The 25,958-nt window shown below is 31.3% G+C and overlaps 1 protein-coding gene across 1 annotated transcript; it reads right to left on the reverse strand.

The window, feature by feature from the left end:
• LOC145327768 (nephrin-like) lies at nucleotides 1–25,958 on the reverse strand. Its single transcript, XM_080171324.1, has 13 exons — nucleotides 25,894–25,958; nucleotides 21,268–21,362; nucleotides 19,138–19,204; nucleotides 9,101–9,141; nucleotides 7,379–7,456; nucleotides 6,644–6,704; nucleotides 6,248–6,301; nucleotides 5,843–5,878; nucleotides 5,390–5,451; nucleotides 3,683–3,723; nucleotides 1,971–2,023; nucleotides 732–787; nucleotides 1–341 (listed from the first exon to the last, which is right to left on the reverse strand). Exons 1-13 carry the CDS (start codon nucleotides 25,931–25,933, stop codon nucleotides 186–188), a joined length of 840 nt encoding a protein of 279 aa, XP_080027450.1. The 5' UTR covers nucleotides 25,934–25,958; the 3' UTR covers nucleotides 1–185.

The following is a 25,958-nucleotide window of genomic DNA, read 5'->3' on the forward strand; positions in this document are numbered from 1 at the left end:
ATTACCATGTTATATGAATTTTATTTATCAATCCTAATTGATTATTTTTGATGATGAATATTTTGCACAAATTTCTCTTGAAAATATTATACTTCTCAGCAAAATTTGTAAACCTGCATGAGATACTTTTGTTCAAAAAAATGTCTATGGTCAATACTTTAACTCTCAAAATTAAGATTTATATGTTAAACTATGACTAAGAAAAACAGACAAAAGATTGCATAGAAAATGGCGGTAAAATGTCCAAATTTCGTCTTTGCACCATGAGATTTGAAATTATTGTGCTCTGTTGAAATGAATGTCTGCGGGGGCTGCTTCTCTCCCAGAACAACTATGTATACCTAAATAAAAAGTGAATTGATTATGTCTTAATGAATAAACTAGAGGCTAGGTCCCTGAAGGCTTCTAGGGGCACTTGAGGGGAAGGGGGGAACCCAACTTAGAATTTTAATTTTAAAAGAAAAAGTAGAATTTTTTTAGGGCAATTTCTCTTGGAAGGGTGGTGATAGCTTCCAACCAAAAAAGTTATAAACCTACCCAGGACCTATGAGAAGCTACACTGTACGGGAGAACCATTTCGGTTTAGTGGTTAGCGAGATTCTTTCGGGCAAACAGATAGACAAACAATATCCTGTTACTTTTTTTAAAAAGATAATAGGTACTTAATAATGGAGGATTTCTAGCTCAAACACCTAAAAATTAACTTCACGTTCCAGCCTCCATTTTTATACCTGAGTCTTTTGACTGTAGACATCCAAAATCTTCGCTTCGCAATCAACCACAAAACCTAAACAAAAAATATAATAGTGCAGTGGTAGGCTTTAAAAAATTGTAAAAGAAATCCTTAATATTAGTAACAAAACCGAAAAATTATGGAGTCATTCAATTGGTATCTTAATTCCAAAGAATTTGATTGCTCTGTTCAACAAGTCCATCATGACTGCCCCCCTAAAAAAAAGTTGGGCTAGCTATGTAGAAGGTGATTGACATAAAATAACCATATTGGACTAAAAAGAAGGTTTCTAAAAGTAAAGAACAAAATTCTTATGAAGCTTATTTAAAACCTTATTGGTTCAGTACTTATTAAGATCTAAAGCTTGAGACAAAAATCATATATTCATTTTATTATTATTAAAAAATTTTAAAACCTGCAAAAAAGAATAAATATAATAAATCACGTTTTTAAAATAAATTAAGTACAAAATACTGTTAAATAAAATCTTCAAATATCAAGATAAAGGGCAAACTATTCATTTTTATCATTCATGTCATTCAAATATTTTGTTACTATTTAATTTTCAGTAAAAAATTATACTATCTATAATACAAAGTAGCTTGATGTCTGTCCGTCTCTCCGTCCGTCTAAAGCTTAAGATCTCGGTAACCACTGAACCGATCGGATTCTACTCTTCAAAGAATATACCTACTGGTCCTGTGGTGGTTTTAGGCTATTTTCTTGGGGGTTGGGACACCTCCAATCCCCCAAAAAACAATTTTACGAATTTAACCGTAACTTTTTTTGATCACCTCTTGGGGCAAAGCCCCTAGAGGCTAGGGGCGAAGCCGCTAGTATAACATGTTCGGGTAAGTATTGTATTTAAAAATTGTTAAGTGACTTTTGGTAGCAAATCTACTATTTAAAGCATTTTGTCTGTCCGTCCGTCCGTCTGTAATTCCGTAATTCTATGAGATAAATTTAAAAAAATTATTATTTCAAGTTAGACGGCTGCAATTTATTTGTGAAGATTCCCTATATCAACGAGCTTCCATTATGTAATTTACATGATCTATCAGTCATGCTATAAAAAAAATATAAAAAGCATATATGAAAGGGGTTTCTTGATTTAATACCATTAAACATGCTCTTTATATCTTTTTGTCTGTCTTTCCATCGATGGTTTTATTGTGCTTCGCTACTTATGGATGTTGTCATCCTTATTGAAGATAAATAAGTTGATTAAATACTTTACCTCCAGAAAGGGATTTATCAATATCAGTTACCAGCCTCTCACGTGATATTCCCCTACAAATTGGCCTTTAGTAGATTTTTAAAAGCAAAGCTTTTCTATAATTAGGGTCGGTCCGTCTGGACAACAAATTTTTGTATGTTAAAATCATTCTATTCATCTGTTTTTTGAAACACTGATTTCTAATAATACAAGGTACAATACTATAAGCGAAACATCTCTATAATCAAGTCCTAAAAATGTAAGTATGACCTTAACAGAATCCTGTATTTAACTAGTTTTGCAACAAATTTACTTACAATTTTATTAAAACTTGTACATTTCCATTCTGCTTTACAGTTTTGAAACTCTACAAGTGTTATTGTTCGTTTGTCCTTCCGTTTCAGAGCTTAATTTTATAGAATGTTGTCATTCTTGGATATAGAAAAAATTTACTTTTTTAAATGTAAAAAGCAATAAATTAAAGTATTTTCAAATAATTCTTTAGTTAACATTTTTTGTAGACAATTTTATATAACTTGATCGATGCAATTGATTTTTTAAGAAGCTACATACAAACAACATAATGCTTTATAGGATTGACTAGCGACTTCGCCCCTATCCTCTAGGGGCTTTGCCCAAAAAGGTAATTTAAGAAAGAAAAAAAATGAAGGATTTCTGGTGCTGCCACTTACTTTGAAATAACTGCTTAATTTTTTTTTTTTCTGGGGGGATAAATTTAAATTTTGGGGTTGGGGGTGTCTCACACCCTAAAAAAATAGCTAAACCACCACAGGACCAATAGGTATATACCCTGAAGAGTAGAATCCGGTCGGTTCAGTGTTTACCAAGATCTTAACCCTTACAGCTCGGGCCCCAATTCCCACCTTAATAGATCGGGGGGGGGGGGGTGGTTCATGTGTATTTTTAGAGAAAATTACTTTTACTAGTCATAGCGGCCAGGCCGCTCCTTAGCCGCTTTTTAGCGGCCAGCCGCTAAATTTTAAAACAGCTGTAGAGCGGCCAATTTTGCAGCTAGGTTGACCAAATTTTAGGACGAACTATCATTTTTTATGACAAAAAAATTACTTTTTCTGATCATCGCCGATAAACGGCAAATAACGGAAACCGCCATTTTCGGCGGTTACGGCGGTAAAACGGCGGTTGGCGGCGCCAATTAATATTTTTATCAGTTTGATGTTGCTCAAGGATTTACCAAAAAAAATTATAGGTCTCTAGCTGTAATAGAAGCCACGATATTCATGATATATGTCTGTAGTAAAAGCCGGACAAAAATCGGTCATAAAGTCGGTCAGGGAGCGGTCAAACGGTCATAACACTACTTTTCTCAGAAGGTCATTGATATTTAAGTATTCACCAAAAAAATTTTAGGTTTCTCCTTATACACAAAAGTCATAATGTAGAAATTAAGATTTATTTAGATTTTTTTTTCTAATTTTGGTGCTACCCAACCGACTTTGACCGGACACCACGACCGACACAGACCAGATATCCTAATAAAATCAACTCTTGCCGACGTATAATTACTAAACTTAAAAAGTCATGAAGTCACAGCACTCCATCTTACCTACAAAAAAAATGAGATTGAAAAAACTAGAGGGGGGGGCTCTTGGAGCCCCCCCCCCCCCCGATCTGTAAGGGTTAAGGGACAGACAGACAGACGGACGGACGGACAGACATCATTATACTTTGTATTATAAATATAATAAAATTACCTGAAAGGACCTTTGTACGACTGAAAGATTGGCTCCAATTTCTGACAAGAAGAGAAAAAAAATTAATTACTAATGAAAATTAAATGTTTCTTTGACAAAAATCACCCCCCACAGTTCATTACTGTAAAAATTTAGTTTATAATTCCCAATCTTAACCAGACCACTGCCATCTAGCCATACAATATGCGTAGATTTCATATCTTGCAACCAGAAAATCCAATTAAATCTATTTTTTTTTTAAATTAGATTTGAAAATTTCAAGTTTAATTTTCATCCCCTAGGAGTTATCATGACAAGAAAAGCAAAGATTATTTATTTAAAATTTTGAACAAGTTTGCTTTTATAAAGTTCTTCATAAAACCACTCCTGAAGGGAGTTAATCAATAACCATTTTTATCAGTTGCTTTGCTAAGGTCACAGAAATTCATCCTTCAATAAATCATATATAGAGTGGTTTTATGAAAGACTTCATAAAAGCAAAGTTGTAAAGAATTGAAAAAAATGCATATTAGTTTTTCTCATCATGGATGAGTGTTAGCTCCTTGGGGATGAAATTTGAACTTGAAATTTTTAAACTTAAATTTTTCAAAAATTAGATTTCGTTGGATTTTCTAGTTGCCAGATATGAAATCTACGCATCTTGTATGGCTAGATGGTAGTGGTTTGGTTAAGATTGGGAATTTCAAACAAAATTTTTATAGTAATGAACTGTGCCCCTCCATGCGATCTTATTGAAAATAATAAAGTAAAAGGTTCTCTTTATGGTCCTACCCCAAACGTAGGAGTCCCAAACGTCGGAGTGGACAAACGCAAGAGTCCCAAACGCAGGAGTCCCAAAAGTCGGAGTGGACAAACATAGGAGTGGGAAAAACGTCGGAGTGGACAAACGTCAGAGTGGACATTGCTTAAGTAAAACGCAGGAGTGTTCGCTATTTTAATAATATGACAATTTTGAAAGTTTCTTATACCACTGTCTACCACTGTCGGCCCCCTAGCCTGCCTAGCCGCAGCGCTCGGCCCCCTGGCCTATAACCTAACCTAACCTAACTAAGAAAAATAAGGGGACCGAATAAAGGGGGGGGGGGGAGGTGGATAAAAAATTCAAAATTGAAAAAAAAATTCAAAATTGAAAAAAAATTCAAAATTGAAAAAAAAATCAAAATTGAAAAAAAAATCAAAAATTGAAGAAAAATTCAAAATAGAAAAAATAAATTGGGACTCCTGCGTTTGTCCACTCCGACGTTTGTCCCAAAAATCCTGCGTTTGTCCACTCCGACGTTTGTCCCACTCCTGCGTTGGCCCATTTCGACGTTTGGGACTCCTGCGTTTGTCCACTCCGATTTTTTTCCACTCCTACGTTTGTCGTGGAACCCTCTTTATGTATGTGTGTGTATCGAAGGATCTCACTAACTGCTTTACCGATATGGTTCTCCTTTAAAGAATATCATCTTAAAGGTCCTAGGAAAGTGTACAGCTATTTTTAGGGAAGGGTACAGCCACCCTCAAATAGAAATCGCCCCTAGAAAAGAATTAACCCCCCCCCCTCAAAAAAATCTTTAATTTTCATTTTTTAAAATTGTGTTGTCAAATACAAACCCACCATTCCCAAGTGCCACTTGAGGCTTCTTGGGGGCGAAGCTGCTAGTTGAAAACACAAAAACATAATTCATAGATAACAACAGAAAAAAAACTCCATGAAAAGCTAACCTGAGATCCAACTGTTATTGTATGTCCTTCAATTCTCCAGATTAGGTCAGGAGGAGGAGATCCTTAAGATTCAGTATATTATTCATTCATATATGTCTAATTCATATAATTTGTTTCATACATATTTTCTTTCATATAAATACATACTTTCATTTCATAATTATTTATTCTTTGTGCCTTACCCCTGCCGGGAACCCTAACCATGTTGATATATAAATCTGTAATGCAAAACTAACAAACCTAGGAGATGCTGTCCCCCCAGGCATCATAAGTGTTAAGACAATGATTATAAACAAAATTAACACTTCTAGTGGAAATCAAACAATTTATATTTGCTAAAAGTATATCAAAATAATAAATTTTATTTTTTAATTGTGCTTTTTCCCTAAATGCTTTACTATTCTGTACATCATTTTATAAGTCAGTGTTTGGCTTTCATACATAAAATCTTACCAAGATCACTTTCACATGTTATATTCAGTACATCTCCTTAAACATTTAATATAATTCTTAAAATATTTTGATTAACTTTTTTAGAAGCTCTTTATAGTGCCTATAATTTTTTTATTTAATTGGCTAAAGTATCCGGAGTGACATCATATTAGAATAGTTAATTATTTTAATGTGACAATATTCAGAATATTTCGGACTCTGTTTTCATAGGAACTGTAAAGAGCTACATTCTTAAATATAGGATTTCACTTATTAGAAGATTTTTACTTTCAAAAGAAAATATAAAATTAGACATATCGCTAGATAAGATAAACAATAAACATTCTGACAGGAAGAACGGTCATAATACCCATACCATAGAGTAGCTGCAGTTTCACCAAATCATGAATTTCATTTCCTTATTACCTGGTTTATACGCCGGGCGAACACCATAAATTCTTGGGGGCATTAATGGCTCTTCTAAAAGTAAAGTTCTCTTCAAAAAAAATCGAATGACCATTTGACATATTTTGACATATCATAGGTATCCCTATTATATCCTGTTAGCCTATTTAGTTGGGATTTTTCTGAACTTCCCATTAAAAATACTATTGGTTGTGTGGGTAACTCTCTCCACCCTTCACTTCTATCTACAAGGGATTAAAATGGAAAAATTAATCAAATAACCAAAAACTTGTTGCATAAATGGGGATGGGGATTTCAAATATGATACTGAATTAATCCCTCTCCCCTCCCCCTTCAAAACAAAAAATATAGCCCATCCCCCCCCCTCCCAAACAAAAAAAGAGTTATTTAACTTACCTACTACTGTTATGATGGCATTTTTTACAGCAGTGATAAAGGTTGGAGGTCCACCTGATACCTAGATACAAAATTATAAAGTTCAGACAAAAAAAGGTAATTCTTCTAAATAGATGTTGGGAGTCCCTTTCGTGGCAACGCCCCTTAAGGGGCGATTCGTCGTAATTTTAAAATGTTTTTCATAGGTTATTTTAGGATAGGTTAGGTTATATTGGGTTAGGCTGTTGCCTCAAAGGGTTAGGCAATTTGCCCCGCAGGGTTAGAGCCCCCCGCAGGGGCTAGAAATAGGAGGAAAGCTACTGTGAAAAATACGAAAGGGATTATACTCGGTTTTGAAATATTTTATTGATATATGATTTATTTGTGTCCTCTCTCAAAGAGCCTTGTTAAACACAGAACCTTCCCCCTTCATTTTGAAATTTGTTTTATTATTATTTTCGGTCATGATACTTAGGAGAAATGCAGGGTTGGGGCACCCCACTAGAACCCAGTAATAGTGTCGGACTGATTTTGACGCAAAAAAAAAGATTAGCCAATGAGAAGCCATTATTGACCAATGGTAAAATTTATAGTGGCCTCTCATTGGCTAATTATTTTTTTACGTCATAATCAGCCCGACACTTTTACTGGGTTCCCCCACTAGGGTTAGGAATAGGAAATAACTACAATGGTTGGACAACTTCATAAGGTATTATAGAAAAGCTTTGCTATATACTAATCAATTTTCTAGCTCACCTCACATTTATAATTTCCAGAGTTTGAGGGATCAACATTTTCAAGAATTACATTGGTTGGCTTAGAATTATTGGATATCTTAACAAACAAAAAATATTTTTGATCTACCAGAATGTAATTAGAAGCGGAGAATAATGGTTTTAGAAGACGAAGAAAGTTTCTCAATGACGTCATAAAAATGAGGGATGAGGAGAGGAGGAGTGGGAAAGAAAACCATAATTCCTCATTTTTATGACGTGACATGCTGATTTTTTGAGGGACTTTCTTCGTCTTCTTGGTTTTATCCATTTACAAAACAACTCCCTCAAAATTTATTAATTGCTAATGGCAGAAGATTTTTAAAGATGATTATTTATCCTGAAATTTTATTATTAGTTTCAAATGCTTTTCTTAAGTTAAAAATACATTAATTACTTAAAGAATAATGCATCAATTCTAATCCTATCATCTATATTGAATATAAATTTGAATATAAGGATATTTTTTTGGATAGTAAAAAAATCAAGAAAAGAGGGTGAACAAATTGAAATTTATAAAAAAAAATCAGTAATACATAAAATAATATTTCTAATATTACATATTGGCAGAATATATAGTTGCTTCGCCCAATAATATTATAATATTAAAAATGCCAAAACCTTATTTTAATAATTCCCCTTAGAAAACTAATACATGAATTATATAACACTTTAGCGCATAATCAAATCAGCTTATTTCGTGATTATTTCATAACACCATGTTGATAATTGGCCTGTAACACTTATTTTAAAAATAGCGTAACTCAGGGATCTAAAGGGATCAGACAATGGCCGATATATTGATATGTATCTCAAATATATACATAAAATTACCTCTTCTGTAGATTACAATTAATGGTTAACGTTTGGACACTCTACCAATCGAATTTCAATTAAAGTCTTTAAAGTTGTTAAGCCAAAAAACGTTATTATAAAACTTTGGGGACTAGTGTAATAAACAGCACATTGGCCTCTTCCTTCCTGAGAGCAACTACTCTACGTATTTACATCTGTTCGAGAGTATATACCTTCAATTTTGTTAAAATCCTTATATTTATATATAATTGTAAAAAATACGCGGAATGACCTTAATGACCTAATGTCAACTTAATCCTTGTAATAAAGTAACAGGATCTCTGATTATAAGTCTGCAACGAAAGATCACGCTAACTGCTGAACCGACATGGTTTTCCATTACAATGTTTCTCATAAGTCCAGAAATGGTTTAAAACTATTTTGGGGGAGGGTAGCGGCAACCTCCAAAGAGAAATCGCACATAGAAAAAAAAAATCCCCTAAACCCCCGAAAAAAAATTGTTTTTAATTTTTCTTTTTAAAACTAAAATAATAAATTGGGTTGTCTAATTCAAATATTATCGTCTATGTTTAATTACTACGCTACTTGTGAATATAGCATTCTCTGCTTATTTTTTAAAAAAGCTTTTATTTACTTTATTTTTACCAACCAATCTTAATTACTTATTGTAAACTCGCCTGGAAAAGCAGCAGTTACTAAGCTTTTTTATAAATAGTACCTACAAAAAATTATGACATTGGCCTACGATTGGTCAATTAAATTGCATACTGGCCTGCTATAGGTAATTTATTCTGTGTATTGGCCTATCTTTAGTCTTTGTACTAAATGACGTCATTTTCTATAGGCATTATAAATAGATTCAGCAGTTACTAAAAATGGAGAAACTTACCATCATACCAGACATAGAGAAAACTGTTATTGGCGGCGAATCTGAAATTATTAAGAGTACAATAATTAATTGCAAAGGGCTAAATCCTTTAAAATTTCTAAGACTAGCCTAGAAGTTCTAGCTTCTAACGTAAGGCTGAGTAGACAACTAGGCTGAATCCAACATAACTCCTATACTAGCCTACAATGTCTTACATATTTGTTTATTTGGTATGGCTTAGGAATCACTAACTATGCATCTAGCCTAGGAATTTCTTTCAGGATTTGTCCCAATATTTATAACTACACTGTTAAAAATATTTTTTTATTTAGTATCAATTGATACTCTGGAGAGTATTGGACTCGTAAGTATGCTACAACTATATAATTAATATATAACACTATGTAATACTACATAACACAATAATTATTACTATACAGAACCCATACATTTTTTTAGTATCGATTGATACGCTCTAGGGTACTGGAAAATACGCTACAGAAATGTTTATTAAAATAGTACTATTTGATACACTCTAGGGTACTGTAGAAATGTTTATTAATTCAGTACTATTTGATACGCTGTAGAGTATCAGACAATACGCAAGAGAATAGTTTATTAAAATAGTAACTATTCATACCTTCTAGGGTACGAAACTGTACTGTAAAGAATAATTGAAACAGACACCATTCGTACACACCTCTCATGGAAGTGTTTCAATGCTTGGTCGTTTTAGACAAAGATGAAATGTTACTATTTATGCTCAGATTTATAGTTTTGATTTTTGTAATTATGGCTGACCATAGTTTTTTATTTTTAAGGATCATGTTTAGTCCTAAACATCTTTAAAGTCATTTTTTTACTAAATTTACATTTAAATTAATTTTTTATGGCTCTGCTTGGTATGTTTGTTGATATAATAAAATGTATATGTACATAAAATAATCATATATTATAAACTGATCTTTCATCCAAAGTAAAACAGTTTCATACTCTACAGAGTATCAAAAATTATGATAGAGGGTATCAAAAATTGCGAAGGAGAGTATTAAAAACTTACTTCTACCATATTGAATATTATTCCAAAGAGCGTATTGGATAATACTATACAGACAAATACATTATTTAGTACTACATGTTACTCCATAGAACACTAAGTAATACTCAATACAGTATTGGAATCTTCCTTGTATCGTAATAAGGTTTTTTTCCTAGAGCGTACAGATTGATACTATACATTAATGTGAAGAATATATAGTATTATCTGATGCTAAAAAAAAATTATTTTGAGCAGTGTACTACAGACCCTAACCAAAGATATTTTCTAATAAGTTAAATTAAATAGAAATCCTATTCAACTTTGTCATAACATATTATCTTTTTTGATTACAATACCCCCCAATTACAATAGTTTAGTGTAGGCTCTCAGAGCATACAGTCGCATGCACAATGTGAAAGCTGCAGTAAACTCACTTGTGACTTAAGTGAGTAACTTCACACAAAAAAAATTTAAATATCAACTTTAGTTATAAAAATATTTATTCCAAAACATATCTTCTAGAATCTACAACTCAAAATGGATCTAAGTGATAACATCTACAAACCCAATTCAATGTCAACCACATTTCCTAGACAATATCAACACTTCATCTTCAAAATTTCATAATCCTCATAAATTAAAATCGCTACTATGTCATCTCTGCCTTCATTTATCAAAATAAAATTCTTCAAATTTAAAATATTTTACCTAAATCGGCCACTTATTCCCAAGAAAATAAGCAATATTTCATAGTCAACTTAGCCTTCAAAAAATGATATTCCATCAAATCTTCTAATATAACTTAATCTGCCAGACATTAGTTGTAAAATTATACTTACATCACTCACTTCTGTAATATTCATAATAAAATTGGCCTAGCATCAGAATTCTGCTAGCTAAGGGAGGGGTTAGCATTTTTCTAGGTTTTATGTAGGTCTCCAAAAAATTAGTCCTTAGATTTACACTTAATGAGATGGGGCATGAATCTATATTGACTACATATAATAATTTAAACTTCAGAGGTGTTTTTTTATTAAGTAGATTTAACAGCAAATGTCACCAATATCAACTGTAAACCTAAAATAATGTATCCTAATCGGCCACCACGTTCAATTCTTAATCTGCTAGACATTAGTTATAAACTATACTTACATTATTAAATTTCTGTAACAACATGACAACAATGGCCTAGTATCAGAATTTTGCTAGCTAAGTAGTGGGGTTAGCATTTTCAATTATAAAGGTCTACCAAAAAAAAGTCTTTAGATTATGCTTATTGAATGATGGGCAAGGGCATTTATCTATTTATGACTACATATACTAACCTAAACTTTCAGGAATGTCAATATGATTTAACAAAAATGTCAGCAATGTAAACTTCTCCAAACCAAACTACCGTATCCTAAACGGCCACCACATTCCATTCTAATAAATCACAGCTTCAAACAATTTAGACATCTAAATATAGAGTAGCTTCCTTCTAAATATCACAATAAAAAATTTTTATTTATGATACGATCAGCATAATTTTCTTCTAAACACACAAATCAGCATATTTTTTACATTTTAGAACTCATGACATTCATTATTTTTACAATTGTTTTACTTACAAAAATTCATTATAACTACAATAATAACTACATATATAACTACAAGGTAACTACATTTATAACTACATTTCTATATATACAAACAAATTCCAATAGAAACACATAATAAACACCAGTTAAGTCACATTTAATTTAATGCAGTGTAAATAACTGCAATCATATCTCCAAGGGGTTATTTTTACTCCCTTATCAGATAACACAAACAGCGGCTTGGGTAAATCCTCTAACTTGACTAATGGTCATAAATGAGGTGTCAAGTCGCAATTATTTACTTATGACTGACTTTATGTTCTATTTTGCATTATGATTAATTGTAATTGTTTTTTCTTCTATAAACTTACATAAACGTTGTCATATGTATAATAATTGAATTTGAAATATACATACATACATAAAGGGTGTTTAAAAAAAAACCAATCGCTCACAATTTGAACCATTATAAGTACTTCAAATCTTGGAGATAGACCCCATAACGTTTAAAGTTTTTGATGGGGCATGTAAAAACCTTTCTTTAGACACCTTAAACAGGATTCTACCTCAATCCTAGCCGATTTGGGATAAAAAAGGCAGACCCAGCCAACATTGAGGCATGGCGGCTCTGTTTAAATCTAGTTCTTGATGTTTGTCAGGTCTTTCTTTTTGATGCCAAATTGGCTAGGATTATGTTAGAAACCTTGTTAAGGTGTCTAGAGAAACGTCTTTACATGCCCCATCAAAAACTCCAAACATTATGGGGTCTATCTACAAGATTTCAAGTACTTAAGACGGTTTGTTCTTTTTTTAAAGAGACAAATTTGTCTTAATTTTATTATAAAATATGCACTTTCGGCGTAGGGCAAATATCTCTGCAAGGGCTAGGTTTCGAGCTCTAGTGCTCTGGAAGGGTGAGTAGATTTTAAATTCAATATTGTTTTATTATTGTCATTGCTTGGGCATGAATTGTACTATTTTTTTATTAGTTTTGGACTAAAACTGTAAGGTTTATATTGAAAAAAGTGAAGCGATTGGTTTTTATTTAAACACCCTTTACATACATACAATAAAGATACCTCCCATCCCTTTCCCTGCTACTGGATGAGCAAACTGACAAATAAATGAGGTCCATATTAGCAAGATAAATTGACGACAAATGTCAATATATCCATTATTGATTGTTAATCTCTATGCAAAGCTTTTTTCTTTATGTCTCCAATTAACCTTTTATCAAATTAACATTGATCTATATCTTATATCGACATAACAACAGCACACGTGTCTAGCATTGTGTATTACTAAGAACAAGTTGTATTTAACACAAGTTTAACTTTATTCAAGTTTTGTGTGTCTCCAAGGACTTTCTGTCCAAATTATTTGAAAGAGATGTTTACAAGACAAATTAAATGGACAGTCTGATCTTTTAGATTTTTATTAGTACAGCTATCTCTTTATAAACTATCCATGGGCTTAGATGCTAATATAAGATGACCACAAGACCCCTGTTAAGCTTTCCTAAAGTGAAGAACTCAATCAGTTAAGAAATTATAGAAATTGAATAAAAACCTTACTACTTTAATCAATAGGATATCGAAAAAAATTGGGAAAAATAGAGAGAGATATTTTTTTCCAGTAATTGGATTTAATACATTTTCTACCTATCATCCTTTCTTTTTAGTTTATATATGTAGCGGGACAAAGTGCCTCAAAAATCAGCCATGTGATGTCATAAAAATAAGGGAGATGAGATGAGAAGTAGGAAAGAAAACCTCCAAAAAAAAAGAGATGATAAATATGGATAATCCCTCATTTTTATGCCGTCACATGGCTGATTGTTAAGACACTTTGCCCCGCTACTTAATATATCTAAAATTGTTGAAGTGTCCTTTTGAATGAATAATCTTCTAGCTTTTAAAGAGAGCCACGCTAACTTTACTCTCGCCCCCCTTGGGGAACAAAAAGTATTCTAAAAACATTTACAACCATAAACAAAATAAGGAATAATTTAAACATCAAAATATAAGAAAGTAGATTTAAAATTATTTACAAAGAATAAAAACACTATCAGTGGAAATATATTCATGGCTTTTCATTGATGAAGTAACTTTTTAGTTATCTTTTTAGAGAACATCCACAATCATCAAAACTAAATGTTGTATCGCATACATTAGTTTAAAAAACATCCTTAAACGCTTTTGATATTACAAAATATAAAGCCGAAGAGAATGTTTAAAGAATATGTAAGATAAGTATAACAAAAAAGGACTGAAATTTAAATTTGGTTAGATATAGTTTAGTGCAGATAGTTTATTTGCTAACTAAACACTTGTAAGCGCAGCCAAGGTGACTAAAACTAACTATAACTTGAAACTTTTGGAGAATTTTTTCTTGTATTTTAAAATTATCTTAGACTTACTCTATCAATTAAATGTTAGCTGGTTTATATTGTTAATGACGAAGCTACTCTACAATTTCCCTCGTCTGTACGTCTGTACATTAGTCAGTGCAAAACGTTGTGGATGACATGTGATTTTTTTCAGCTGCTATTAAAATATTTATTTTTATAAAGTTTTCATGATTTTTTATGTAATTGATCGCACATTCTCTCTCTTTTTGAACACATGCACTATAACTCACTCGGTCCGTTTGTCCGTCTATGCCTCGTTACTTAAGAATGTTGCCATCCTTGTTGTCATCCAAACTATAATTATCAATTTTTTGCTTCGCTATTTATGAACTCACTGTTTAAGTATCTATTAACTAGAACAGAAGTGACAAAAGTTTAAGAAGAAAAATGTTATTTTTCCATGTATAGTTACATATACATATATATGAACATTAGGTCTGTTCATTTTTTATTTAGTCCTTTAGACAAAAAAAAATAACATTTGTATTGATACATATCTTTTTAGTAACCAATCAGCATTTAAAATAATCACCAAAGGAAAGCGCAAACGAAAAAAAAGTATGTATTTCGAGAAAGACTACACAGCATGCATGTAATGACATTAATATGAAGCAATTTTGCGCAAGGCTAATTTACATTCATGTTTATTTACATATAATTGTTACTGAATTAAATACTGAGCCATGCTACTGATCTAAACATACCAAAATGTGCATAAACAAGGATAACATTCATAAAAGCGAATCTCTAAAATGGAAGACAAACTAACATTAACATTTGCAGAGTGCCAGAATTGAATAAACTGAAAATTCATGCATATGTCCACACAAAATTGTAAGTAAATTTGTTGCAAAACTGATTAAATACATGTTACTGTTTAAGGACATACTGACGTTTTTAGGACCTTAATTTAGAGATGTTTCGTTTATAACACTATACCTTATTGTAATAGGAATCAGTATTCAAAAAATCAGATGAATTGGATAAATTTATCATTCAAAAATTTGTTGTCAAAAAAGTAAAAAAATAGCTTAAATGGTAACGATTATTGAGTTGCTGCGTTTTCTAAGTCGTACCTAGCTGTTATAGGAATCAGCATGCAAAGTTTGAAATCGATTGGACAATTCTAACCTGTATAAATTAATAAAAAGAGCTAACTGTAATGGACGGACGTACGGACGGACGAACTGACAGACTGACCCTAATTATAGAAAAGCTTCGCTTTTTAAAATTAGATTAATTGAGTTAGGTTATTGCATAGAAAATGTATTTATATTTTTTGATAATATTGAGTCAAACTACTGCATAGAAAAATATTCAAATTTTGAGTCAGGCTTCTGCACATGCAGTTATGTACATAAAAAAGTAAACTTTTCAAATAACTTTTCAAGGTTCACTCACTCGAAAAAACAACTTTGTGTATTTCTGATTTTTAAATCTGATTTTTAAATCTTTTTACTTCAAAGAGTAAATTTGTTAAAATTAGTGAAAACCTTAATGCATAGATTAGGCGGTTTTGTCATCTTATTTAGAGAACCTCTGTTATAATAGTATATTCCAGAGAATGAGATCTTATAGGAGAAGTTGAAAAGTTGAAAAGTTTGGACACTTCAAGTTTGTAACCAAAAACTTTGGGTACAGATCAGTTCCTCCCTGGTTTATAACAATCGAATTAAAAGCTTTACTTAAGTCATAAAAATACATTTTGCAATATTTATAAATATTTTGCTAGCGTTCAAGAGTCATCCTAGTATCTCTTGGTAACTCAACAAGTAGCGCATCTGCTCGTCTTCAAGGATGTGATAGGTTCGAATCTCGGTCCGACACTGCGCCATAACTAAAGACGTTAAAAATGGTTGCTACTACTGCTATGCGCACACTGTACAGTTAGGACCTCTTAGACCAACAATAATAACATTATTAGAGTAGATTGACTGTAAAAAAAAATCGTAATAAATACGTCTATACTTATGATTGTAATAAAAAGATAATATATAGTAATTCATATTATTATTAATATACAAATAAATAGTTTTCACTTTTCCTTGACCTCAGATTATCAAAGTGCATACAATTCCGCATAAGAATAAATTCAATAGAATTACTACTAGCAGAAAGCGTCAATATAAATCGATATATTATTTCTTGGATGTTGCACTAGATTTTCATATACTCTGATAAATTGATGCTCGCAGCTGTCTAAAATAATGATACCCCAATCCCCTCTTCTGGATGAACGAATTATTAAAAATGAAATATCAAATTATCAGAAAATCTTTATATCAATTATATATATTATTCATGAAGTGATGGGACATTAAAATATTTATTACACTAGTCCCCAAAGTTGTATAATAACATTGTCTTATTCTTTGGCTTAACAACTTTTAGCAGGGATCGGAAGCCTCACGTAAGCCGCGCATAAGCCTCAGGTTTAAACCTGCTTGTGAGCAGAAGAAAAAAATTTAAGAAAAAAGGATTGTCTGCTAAAGAGCCGTTTTATACATCCAGCTGAATTTTATAGTGATAAAATCACGATTTCACTGAGGCTTACACGCGGCTTACGTGAGGCTTCCGATCCCTGACTTTTAGGACTTTATTATTGAATTGTGATTAATTGGTTTATTAAGTTGATTGTCCAAACGTTTCAACCAATAAATTTAATGTACAGAATTTGGTAATTTTGTGTATAATCTTTATGTATTTACATCAATTTATCGGCCATTGTCTTATCCCTTTAGATCTCTGACTATGTTAGTCAAAATTAGTTACTATTTAACTTTTTTAAGATTGCGATCTTCACAAATTAGTAATTATTGGTAAATTTAATAATTCAACTCTGAAAATGGGTTGATTACGATACCTACCTAATTATCTTTCATAAGTTAAAAAGATCATGTAATAGCTAAAATGACAATGTGACAATGTAAGCATTTATAACTCATGCGGTAAGTAAGGCACACCAACAAGATTAGCATATCAATATAATTGCCATTGTTATATGTATATATATATTCTAGAATTCTTAGATTCATCCACTTATCAAGGACGTCAAAGCTTTTTTATTTAAGGGGGGGGAGATAAAAATTGTTTAATGGGGTATTGGGGAATTTGGGGGGGTAACGAATTTTTTTTTTAAATTATGAGGGGTTCGTAAATAAACCCCCCCTCCCTTGAAAGTCCATGCCACTTATTAGTAACTTATTAAAATTACAAGTGTTTAAAAGTCGTTTCTAGTTTGGATTCGAAACCAATTAATATCCGCTGGATTAGAATCGGTTCTCAGCCATATTGAAGAATTATGTGTAGCAACGTATAACAGACAATTTCCCACGAACAATAGAATAAAAATCATAAGATAAATGCCAGTTTTGTTATCCCAGGCCTTATGCCTCTGGGGGCTAACAAAACTTATTTTAATCTGTAATTTTGTAATATCGGCGGAAAGCTGTCTATAAAACGATGCGATAATAACTGTCTGTCCAGTGAGTAGCAAGAATTTAAGGTACATATATACATCTAGGCCTCTAGGGGCACTTGAGGAGGAGAGAGTCGAATTTAATAATTCAATTTCTTATTTTAGATTTTAAAAGAATAAGTTAAAAAATATTTTACGTTTGACGTTTATTTTTCGTTGAACTCTCTTTCTAAAATTGGGAAATTTTTAAAAAATTTAATTTCTCTAGGGAGGGTGGTGGTACCCTCCCCCAAAATAGTAATAAACCTTCCTGGGACATATGAGAATCTACCCTGTTAAGGAGAACCCGATCGGTTCAGCGGTTAGCGAGATCCTTCGGTACAGACACACAGACACACAGATACACACACAGACAAACATCCTGTTACTTTAGTATAAGGATATACATAGATATTTTCCCAAAAATAATAAAATTATTTTAAGTATTTTTTTTGAAATTCTAAATACCAACATAACGATTTGGTATTAATAATCTAAATTTAAACTTTAGCCATAAATACCAACCTTTTTTTATATTTTAATAATCCTAAATTCTATGAAATACACAGAAATATGGTAAAGCGATCCTTATTCACTGTAATGACTTTAGAAAGGCAGTTACTGTTTATTTAGGTCATGTATTTTACGTTCGTTATATTTAAAGTTAAGGTTATAATTGGATATAGAATATACGTGGTTATTATGACAGAGGATATTGTCGTCGATTGAGATTGCTAATATGAACGCCATTTAATGGTCAGTTCGTTATTTCAGTAGGAGGGGGAGTGGGTAAAGGAGGTGGATGGCGGGTTCATTATTTTAGCCAGCTACAAATTTCACTTCATTAGAGTACATGACAATCTAGTGTAAGATCCAATTAATAATAAATCCATTAGGATATAACATATTTATTTTAACAGCACATTTGATATATCATAAAATTTTAATTTATTGCATAACAGTTTATTTTTCTTTAGTCTAATTACAGTAAACTTGTTGTTGCTTCGCTACCTATGGAAACAATATCATTGCCAGCTTATTTATCAAGGATTTATAGAGTTTACTGTTATGGATATATAGTTTCTTGTTCATAATCGTAATACTAAAAAGTATATACAGAAAAAAACTTTGGTATAACTTTCATTAAAATCAAAATATATATATATATCAGTAAAGTCAATTACATACATTTGTAAATACTAATAGCACAGCAATAACACTTGGACAATAATGAAGCATGACTATTAATTTGTAAAATGGTGATTCCTTGGAAGATTAGGCTCAATGTTATATAAATTATTACCACTTTTAAACAGGCAAACCCCCTTCCGGACCTTTATCAGCTTTAAAGTCCCTCCCCTTGTTATATCAGCTCCTATTAAAGATTGAGAACTCCCCTTTTTTGACAAGGAAATATCCGACCAAAAGTCAGAGTCTGTTTTTACTTTTTAAGTCCTTTTTTACTTAAATACTTTGAAAGGCTGTAATTTTCTTTTTTAGGTTTTTTTCTATAAATTTAAAATTTAAAAACTTTGTTTAAAGTAGCTGCGTTACTAATACAAGAAAACTTACCATTTGGAATATATCTATAAATTTCTCTATCATCTTTATACCATTTCAAACTGTAAAGCTGGTCTCCCTATAATCATACATATTATACTTTTAGAGTTATGGTATCTAGATATCTGTCTATCTATCCATCTATCATATTTGTACCATTTCAAACTGTAGAGCTGGTCTCCCTATAATTATAAATAATATACTTTTAGAGTTATGGTATCTAGATATCTGTCTATCTATCCATCTATCATATTTGTACCATTTCAAACTATAGAGCTGGTCTCCCTATAATTATACATATAATACTTTTAGAGTTATGGTATCTAGATACCTGTCTATCTATCCATCTATCATCTTTGTACCATTTCAAACTGTAAAGCTGGTCTCCCTATAATTATAAATAATATACTATTAGAGTTATGGTATCTAGCTATCTGTCTATCTATCCATCTATCATCTTTGTACCATTTCAAACTGTAGAGCTGGTCTCCCTATAATTATACATATAATACTTTTAGAGTTATGGTATCTAGATACCTGTCTATCTATCTAGCTATCATCTTTGTACTATTTCAAACTGTAGAGCTGGTCTCCCTATAATCATGCATATTATACTTTTAGAGTTATGATATCTAGCTATCTTTCTATCTATCCATCTATCATCTTTGTACCATTTCAAACTATAAAGCTGGTCTCCCTATAAGCATTTACATATTATACTTTTAGAGTTATGGTATCTAGCTATCTGTCTATCTATCCATCTATCATCTTTGTACCATTTCAAACTGTAGAGCTGGTCTCCCTATAATTATACATATAATACTTTTAGAGTTATGGTATCTAGCTATCTGTCTATCTATCCATCTTTCATCTTTGTACAATTTCAAACTGTAGAGCTGGTCTCCCTATAATTATAAATAATATACTATTAGAGTTATGGTATCTAGATATCTGTCTATCTATCCATCTATCATCTTTGTACCATTTCAAACTGTAGAGCTGGTCTCCCTATAATTATAAATAATATACTATTAGAGTTATGGTATCTAGATATCTGTCTATCTATCCATCTATCATCTTTGTACAATTTCAAACTGTAGAGCTGGTCTCCCTATAATTATAAATAATATACTATTAGAGTTATGGTATCTAGAAATCTGTCTATCTATCCATCTATCATCTTTGTACAATTTCAAACTGTAGAGCTGGTCTCCCTATAATCATACATATTATACTTTTAGAGTTATGGTATCTATCTATCTATCTATCTATCCATCTATCATCTTTGTACCATTTCAAACTGTAAAGCTGGTCTCCCTATAATTATAAATAATATACTATTAGAGTTATGGTATCTAGATATCTGTCTATCTATCCATCTATCATCTTTATACAATTTCAAACTGTAGAGCTGGTCTCCCTATAATTATACATATAATACTTTTAGAGTTATGGTATCTAGATACCTGTCTATCTATCTAGCTATCATCTTTGTACTATTTCAAACTGTAGAGCTGGTCTCCCTATAATCATGCATATTATACTTTTAGAGTTATGATATCTAGCTATCTTTCTATCTATCCATCTATCATCTTTGTACCATTTCAAACTATAAAGCTGGTCTCCCTATAAGCATTTACATATTATACTTTTAGAGTTATGGTATCTAGCTATCTGTCTATCTATCCATCTATCATCTTTGTACCATTTCAAACTATAGAGCTGGTCTCCCTATAATCATGCATATTATACTTTAAGAGTTATGGTATCTAGATGTCTGTCTATCTATCCATCTATCATCTTTGTACCATTTCAAACTGTAGAGCTGGTCTCCCTATAATCATACATAATGTACTTTTAGAGTTATGGTATCTAGCTATCTTTCTAGCTATCTTTCTTTCTATCCATCCATCAATCCATCCATCAATCCATCCATCAATCCATCTATCCATCCATCCATCCATCCATCCATCTATATATCCATTCATCCATCCATCCATCCATCCATCCATCCATCCATCCATCCATCTATATATCCATTCATCCATCTATCCATCTATCTAACCATCTATATATCCATCCATCCATCTATCCATTCATCCATATATCTGTCCATCCATCAACCTAACTATCTATCTATACCTGTAAAGTATAAGAGCAAGATAGATTGATAGTATCTCCTGTATACGCCACTGTAGGGGTAGAATAGTCCTCTAGGATTTGAACTCCCATACATGCTAAAATAAAGAAATAGGCATGTCTAAAAGTTTCGGATGACAATACCCATATGAAACAAAGCACAAGAAAATACTGAAATGACAAATGGACAAAGTGAGTTACAGAGCATTTGTTTGGTGTTCATAAAAAAAAGAATATGCGATAATCACGATTCCTTCTGATAAAAAAGGGCATTTTTTTTATTTTCTTATTAGTCAGGGCAATTTACCCAAGAAATTTAAAAGACTATAAATAAAGCATTTAAGTAAATAACATTTCCCCCGTAAACTTTTTTGTATAGGGCAAAAAACATAAAATGTTTTTCCAACAGTTTATTGTGTTACTGAACTGTAAAATTCATAAATGTTTATAACGGATAAAATTTAAATTTAATGATCTAAAACCATAAATCTGAAATGTATTAATTAATAGCTTAATTTATAAATTCATTCATCTAATATTTTTAAAACCAAAAGACTCCCCTTTTGTTTTATGCTTTTAGCTTATGTAAAATAATTAGTTTTAGAACTCTTTTTCTCATAGATATCATAAATTATTATTTAACATCTACTAAAGGCAGAATTGTTCTTTTGATTGAAATCTTTGGAAACTGTTAGTTTATACAACCTAATCACAATTCCTCCATGATTCCTCCTCCTTTACAAATTAATCTTTTAATTATGAATACTTTAAAAAGTTTTAATTATAGATTAATAGCATGCAGGGAATAACTTGGCCAATAAACAGCTCTTAAAATACAAGTAAATATCTTTAAAGTGTGTTTTTTCACCAAAGGAACTCTAAACAAAATTAATTTAAACTGTTTTGATTTTCTATTGTAACTCTATTATGTTTTGCTCGGAAAGAAGAGAGCGGGACAGGAATGCTAAAAAACAATATACTTAAAATTACAATCTTATCGTAAACACTGTAAAATACATATGTTTATACTTAGCGAAGCAACATTATGCTAATAAATTTACAAAGAAGATTAAGATATGTTTGGCCAATTTGCTATATTAGTGACTTCTACTCTAGCTTTTATAGCCATATTTATTTTTAAAGACCATTATGGGGACATATACATATAGAGCTTTCCTAAAATTGGTGCAGTCGTTAAGATCTTTCAGGACAAACAAAACCATATTTTTTATATGTTAATAATAGCTGATTCACCCTTATCATTTAGGGGCTCTGAATTCTCTGGATTAAACAATGATTTGCAAGATTTTAACGAAGAAAAAAAATCATTTGTATTTGTGTCCCCTGCCTAAGAAAGGTTATAGTACTGGATATAAAATACGTGGAGAGATTCTCCCCTACCCTGAAAAAATGTTTCTCTTAGCTTGCTAACATAACAATTCCTCCCCCCCCCCCTCCATTTATGACTTTTTCCCATCCCCTCCATGCAGAATTGAACAATATCTGAGGACTTTTTTAGCAATCAAAATTAATTGTCCTGTGACAATATCCAGGTATTGTATATCCATTGTTTGAGTATATTCACGGTCTCAGCTTAATTTTCACTAATTATATTATTAATGCAATTTCTATGCTACTAAAACTAGGGAAATAGGGATAGATCAAGGGACAGTAAATTTAACCCCTAAAAAAAATATTAGCGCAGCTTAATTTTAAGAAGGTATGTTAATGCGTCCGTCATTACATCAGAAAGTCACTTTAGCACTAAGTTATATAAAACTAGCGGCTGCTCCCCTAGCCTCTAGGGGCTTCGCCTTATAAGGTAATGGAAAGTCAACCTTCCTATATAGAATTTTTCTTTGAGTTATAGATATTTTCAAAAAGTTATTTTTTGTCATATTACTTTTTGGCAAAATTAAACCTAGGTTGTTCGCCTTATACACAAAAATTTAAATTTGTAAAAAATAAACCCAGGTTGTTCGTATTTTGGGGATGATTTTTTTGTTTTAAGGGAGAGTGTGGGTGTGTCACCCCCTCACGAAAATAGCCTAAAAACACCAAAGGACCAGTAGGCATATTCCCTGAAGAGTAGAATCCAATCGGTTCAGTGGTTACTGAAATCTTAAGGGAAAAACGGAAGAACAGACGGACGGACAGACACCATTCTACTTTGCATTAAAGTTAACTAGCGGCTAAGCCCCCAGCATATTTTTTTCATTTATTGACCCATCCCTTTATCCTTGTATAATTTCACAATACCTTTATAGTGCTGGGAAGGGATATTACAAATTTCAGTTTTTTTCTAAAGAAATTTTAAAAATTATAGGAAAAGTTAAAATTTTCTAAAGGGGGAATGAGATATTATGAAAAAAATTATTTGTTGAAAAAGTCTCCTAAAACATTTTGAAAAAAATCATCAAATTTATTTTGTAAAAATTATTAGTATCTTTTTAGATTTAATGAATAAAATTGAAATAAAAACGTAATTTTAAGAGAAAAATAGCATAAAAACATCAGAAACTTAAAATCATTAGATAAAATTTTATAAGACAACCACTGCACTGTATATACATAATCCTTATTAGTGTATTTATTCATACTGTTAGGAAAGGGATACTTTTAAAAATGTATTAAATATATGGTTTTGACATATTTTTTGTATATTAAAATATCAACTTTACTTTCAAATAAATCCCCTTACTTATGATTAAAAAAGATGGTTAATTTCAAATGTTGATCCTTGAAGACTAAAAGTGAAGACTAACAAATTGCAGATCCAGACAAACAGAAATTTTAACATTGTGCCTTATCGTACTGTGAATAAAAAATCAACATAGTTAAAAAAAGCATAAAAATTCAAAAAAAAAATCATATTACTTTTTAGTGCTAATAGATAATATATCATATTATAAATTCAATAAAAAACCAATCAAAATTATATTAATAATTAACACTTTAAGTTTAAAGTTAAGTTACTGTTTCAGTATTTTACTGAAAATAAATTAATACGAAGAACGCATTTTAAGACATAATCTTACTTGTTAAGGAAGTAAGTAAAAGATAAAGAGTTCAAGAGGAAAAGTAAAAGTAAAGTGGTTTTCTTAAATACGACCATCTAGGTTGTTCAAATAATGTAACCAAAAAAATAAAGGGATGATTTGAGTCTTTTGGAGCTAAAATACAAATGTACCCAAATAAAATTATGTATCTGTTGATAATCCTATGGTATTAACGAATATAAAAATATCCAAGTAAAATTGTATTACCTTAGAAAGAACATCAATGACAAATTAACAGGTAAATTATAGCATTTTGTAAAGGTTTAACAAACTGACCCCTCTCCCCCTTAAGTTGAAATAAATTGTAAGGGTAGACCTGTGGTTTTGGGAATGAATAAGCCCCCCCCCCCCCCCCCCTGTTATTTTTTAATACTCCTATAAGACAAGAAAATTAGTTGTTATAAAAGAAATTGTTTTTGCTCATAATCTTCGTGATTTTCTGCTAAAACATTAAAACACCGCTTTTCTTAATTAAGCAAGTGTCTAAGTAAATTATAATAAAGGAGAGTTTATGTATATTAAGCTTAACAAATGTTTAAATTAAAAACTAAATTAGAAAATGAATAACTTAACCTTTACAAGAAAATAGCTTACTTAGTATCTATTACTTGCACCCCAAAGAGCCTCTAGATGCACCTAAAGGGGATGGGGAGTACTAGGTCACACACATTTAGACATCATACCACATTTTTATATTAGGAATAGTTGCTTCGCCCCCCTAACAACTACGAGACCTCCACCTATCTACCAAAAAAAGCCCGAAAACCGTTGTACTAACTGTAGGTATATTTCCACAAAAGCAAAGCTTAATAGGTTCAGCGGTTAGTGAGATCTTACGCTTGAAACGAACGGACGGGTATACTAACAAACAGACGGACAAACAGACGGGCAGACGTCGTTCTACTTTGTATAATAGATTAAAAAATACATATATTAAATATCTAAATAGATGGGCAAGACATTACCCCTAATCTTATTTTTAATGTCACGCACCGGACATAAATGAGACCATATTTAACTTCTTTTCTTTGACGAAGTGTTGTCAAAACTCAAACTTGTTACCCATAAACGCTATTTCAGCAAATAACTCGATTTGTTGTGCTTTTTTGACATATGTTTTTATTTTCATAATAAAATTACTATTTTTATTGAGGTTAATGTCCTTATTTGTATTGTAATACTTGTATTATTTTATTTTTCTTGCAAAACAAAAATAAATTTGATATTTTAATCTAGACATATTTTGCAAATAAACTTTTGTTTATTGTTATAATTTTGATCAAGCAACGTAATTTTAGAGTCCACATCATTCTTTTTTTGCGCATTTGTGTGCGCTGCGATATAACACTATTTTATTGAATATGGCTATTCCAGATTATTTTTAGGCCTTCTTTTATCATTTAAAATTTATGTGTGAACATAATACATAGGTTCAGCAGCCTTTAAAGTTATCAGATCTTCCTACCGGTGGACCTATATGACTCTTCTTCCTTATGGAAAGCTTATTATAGGTCACAGAGAGGAGAAAGGTACCTCTTACCCTACCATATAAATTTATATATTAATTTACCTTGTAAATATAACAGAATACTTAATTTACACGGATTCATTGTTATCTATCTATTTAATCATTCT

This window comes from Acartia tonsa, chromosome 9, assembly GCF_053477335.1.
Source record: "Acartia tonsa isolate MP-2025a chromosome 9, ASM5347733v1, whole genome shotgun sequence".
Taxonomy (NCBI): Eukaryota; Metazoa; Arthropoda; class Copepoda; order Calanoida; family Acartiidae; genus Acartia; species Acartia tonsa.

Bases quoted from the DNA above. Each gene is read 5' to 3' on its own strand.
- LOC145327768 (XM_080171324.1), bottom strand. From the start codon at position 25,933: ATGAATCCGTGTAAATTAAGTATTCTGTTATATTTACAAG. The intron at 6,705-7,378 runs GTGAGCTAGAAA...TTTTGTATCTAG, and splicing joins CTGGAAATTATAAATGTGAG to GTATCAGGTGGACCTCCAAC. The intron at 6,302-6,643 runs GTAAGTTAAATA...CTTTACTTTTAG, and splicing joins TGCCATCATAACAGTAGTAG to AAGAGCCATTAATGCCCCCA.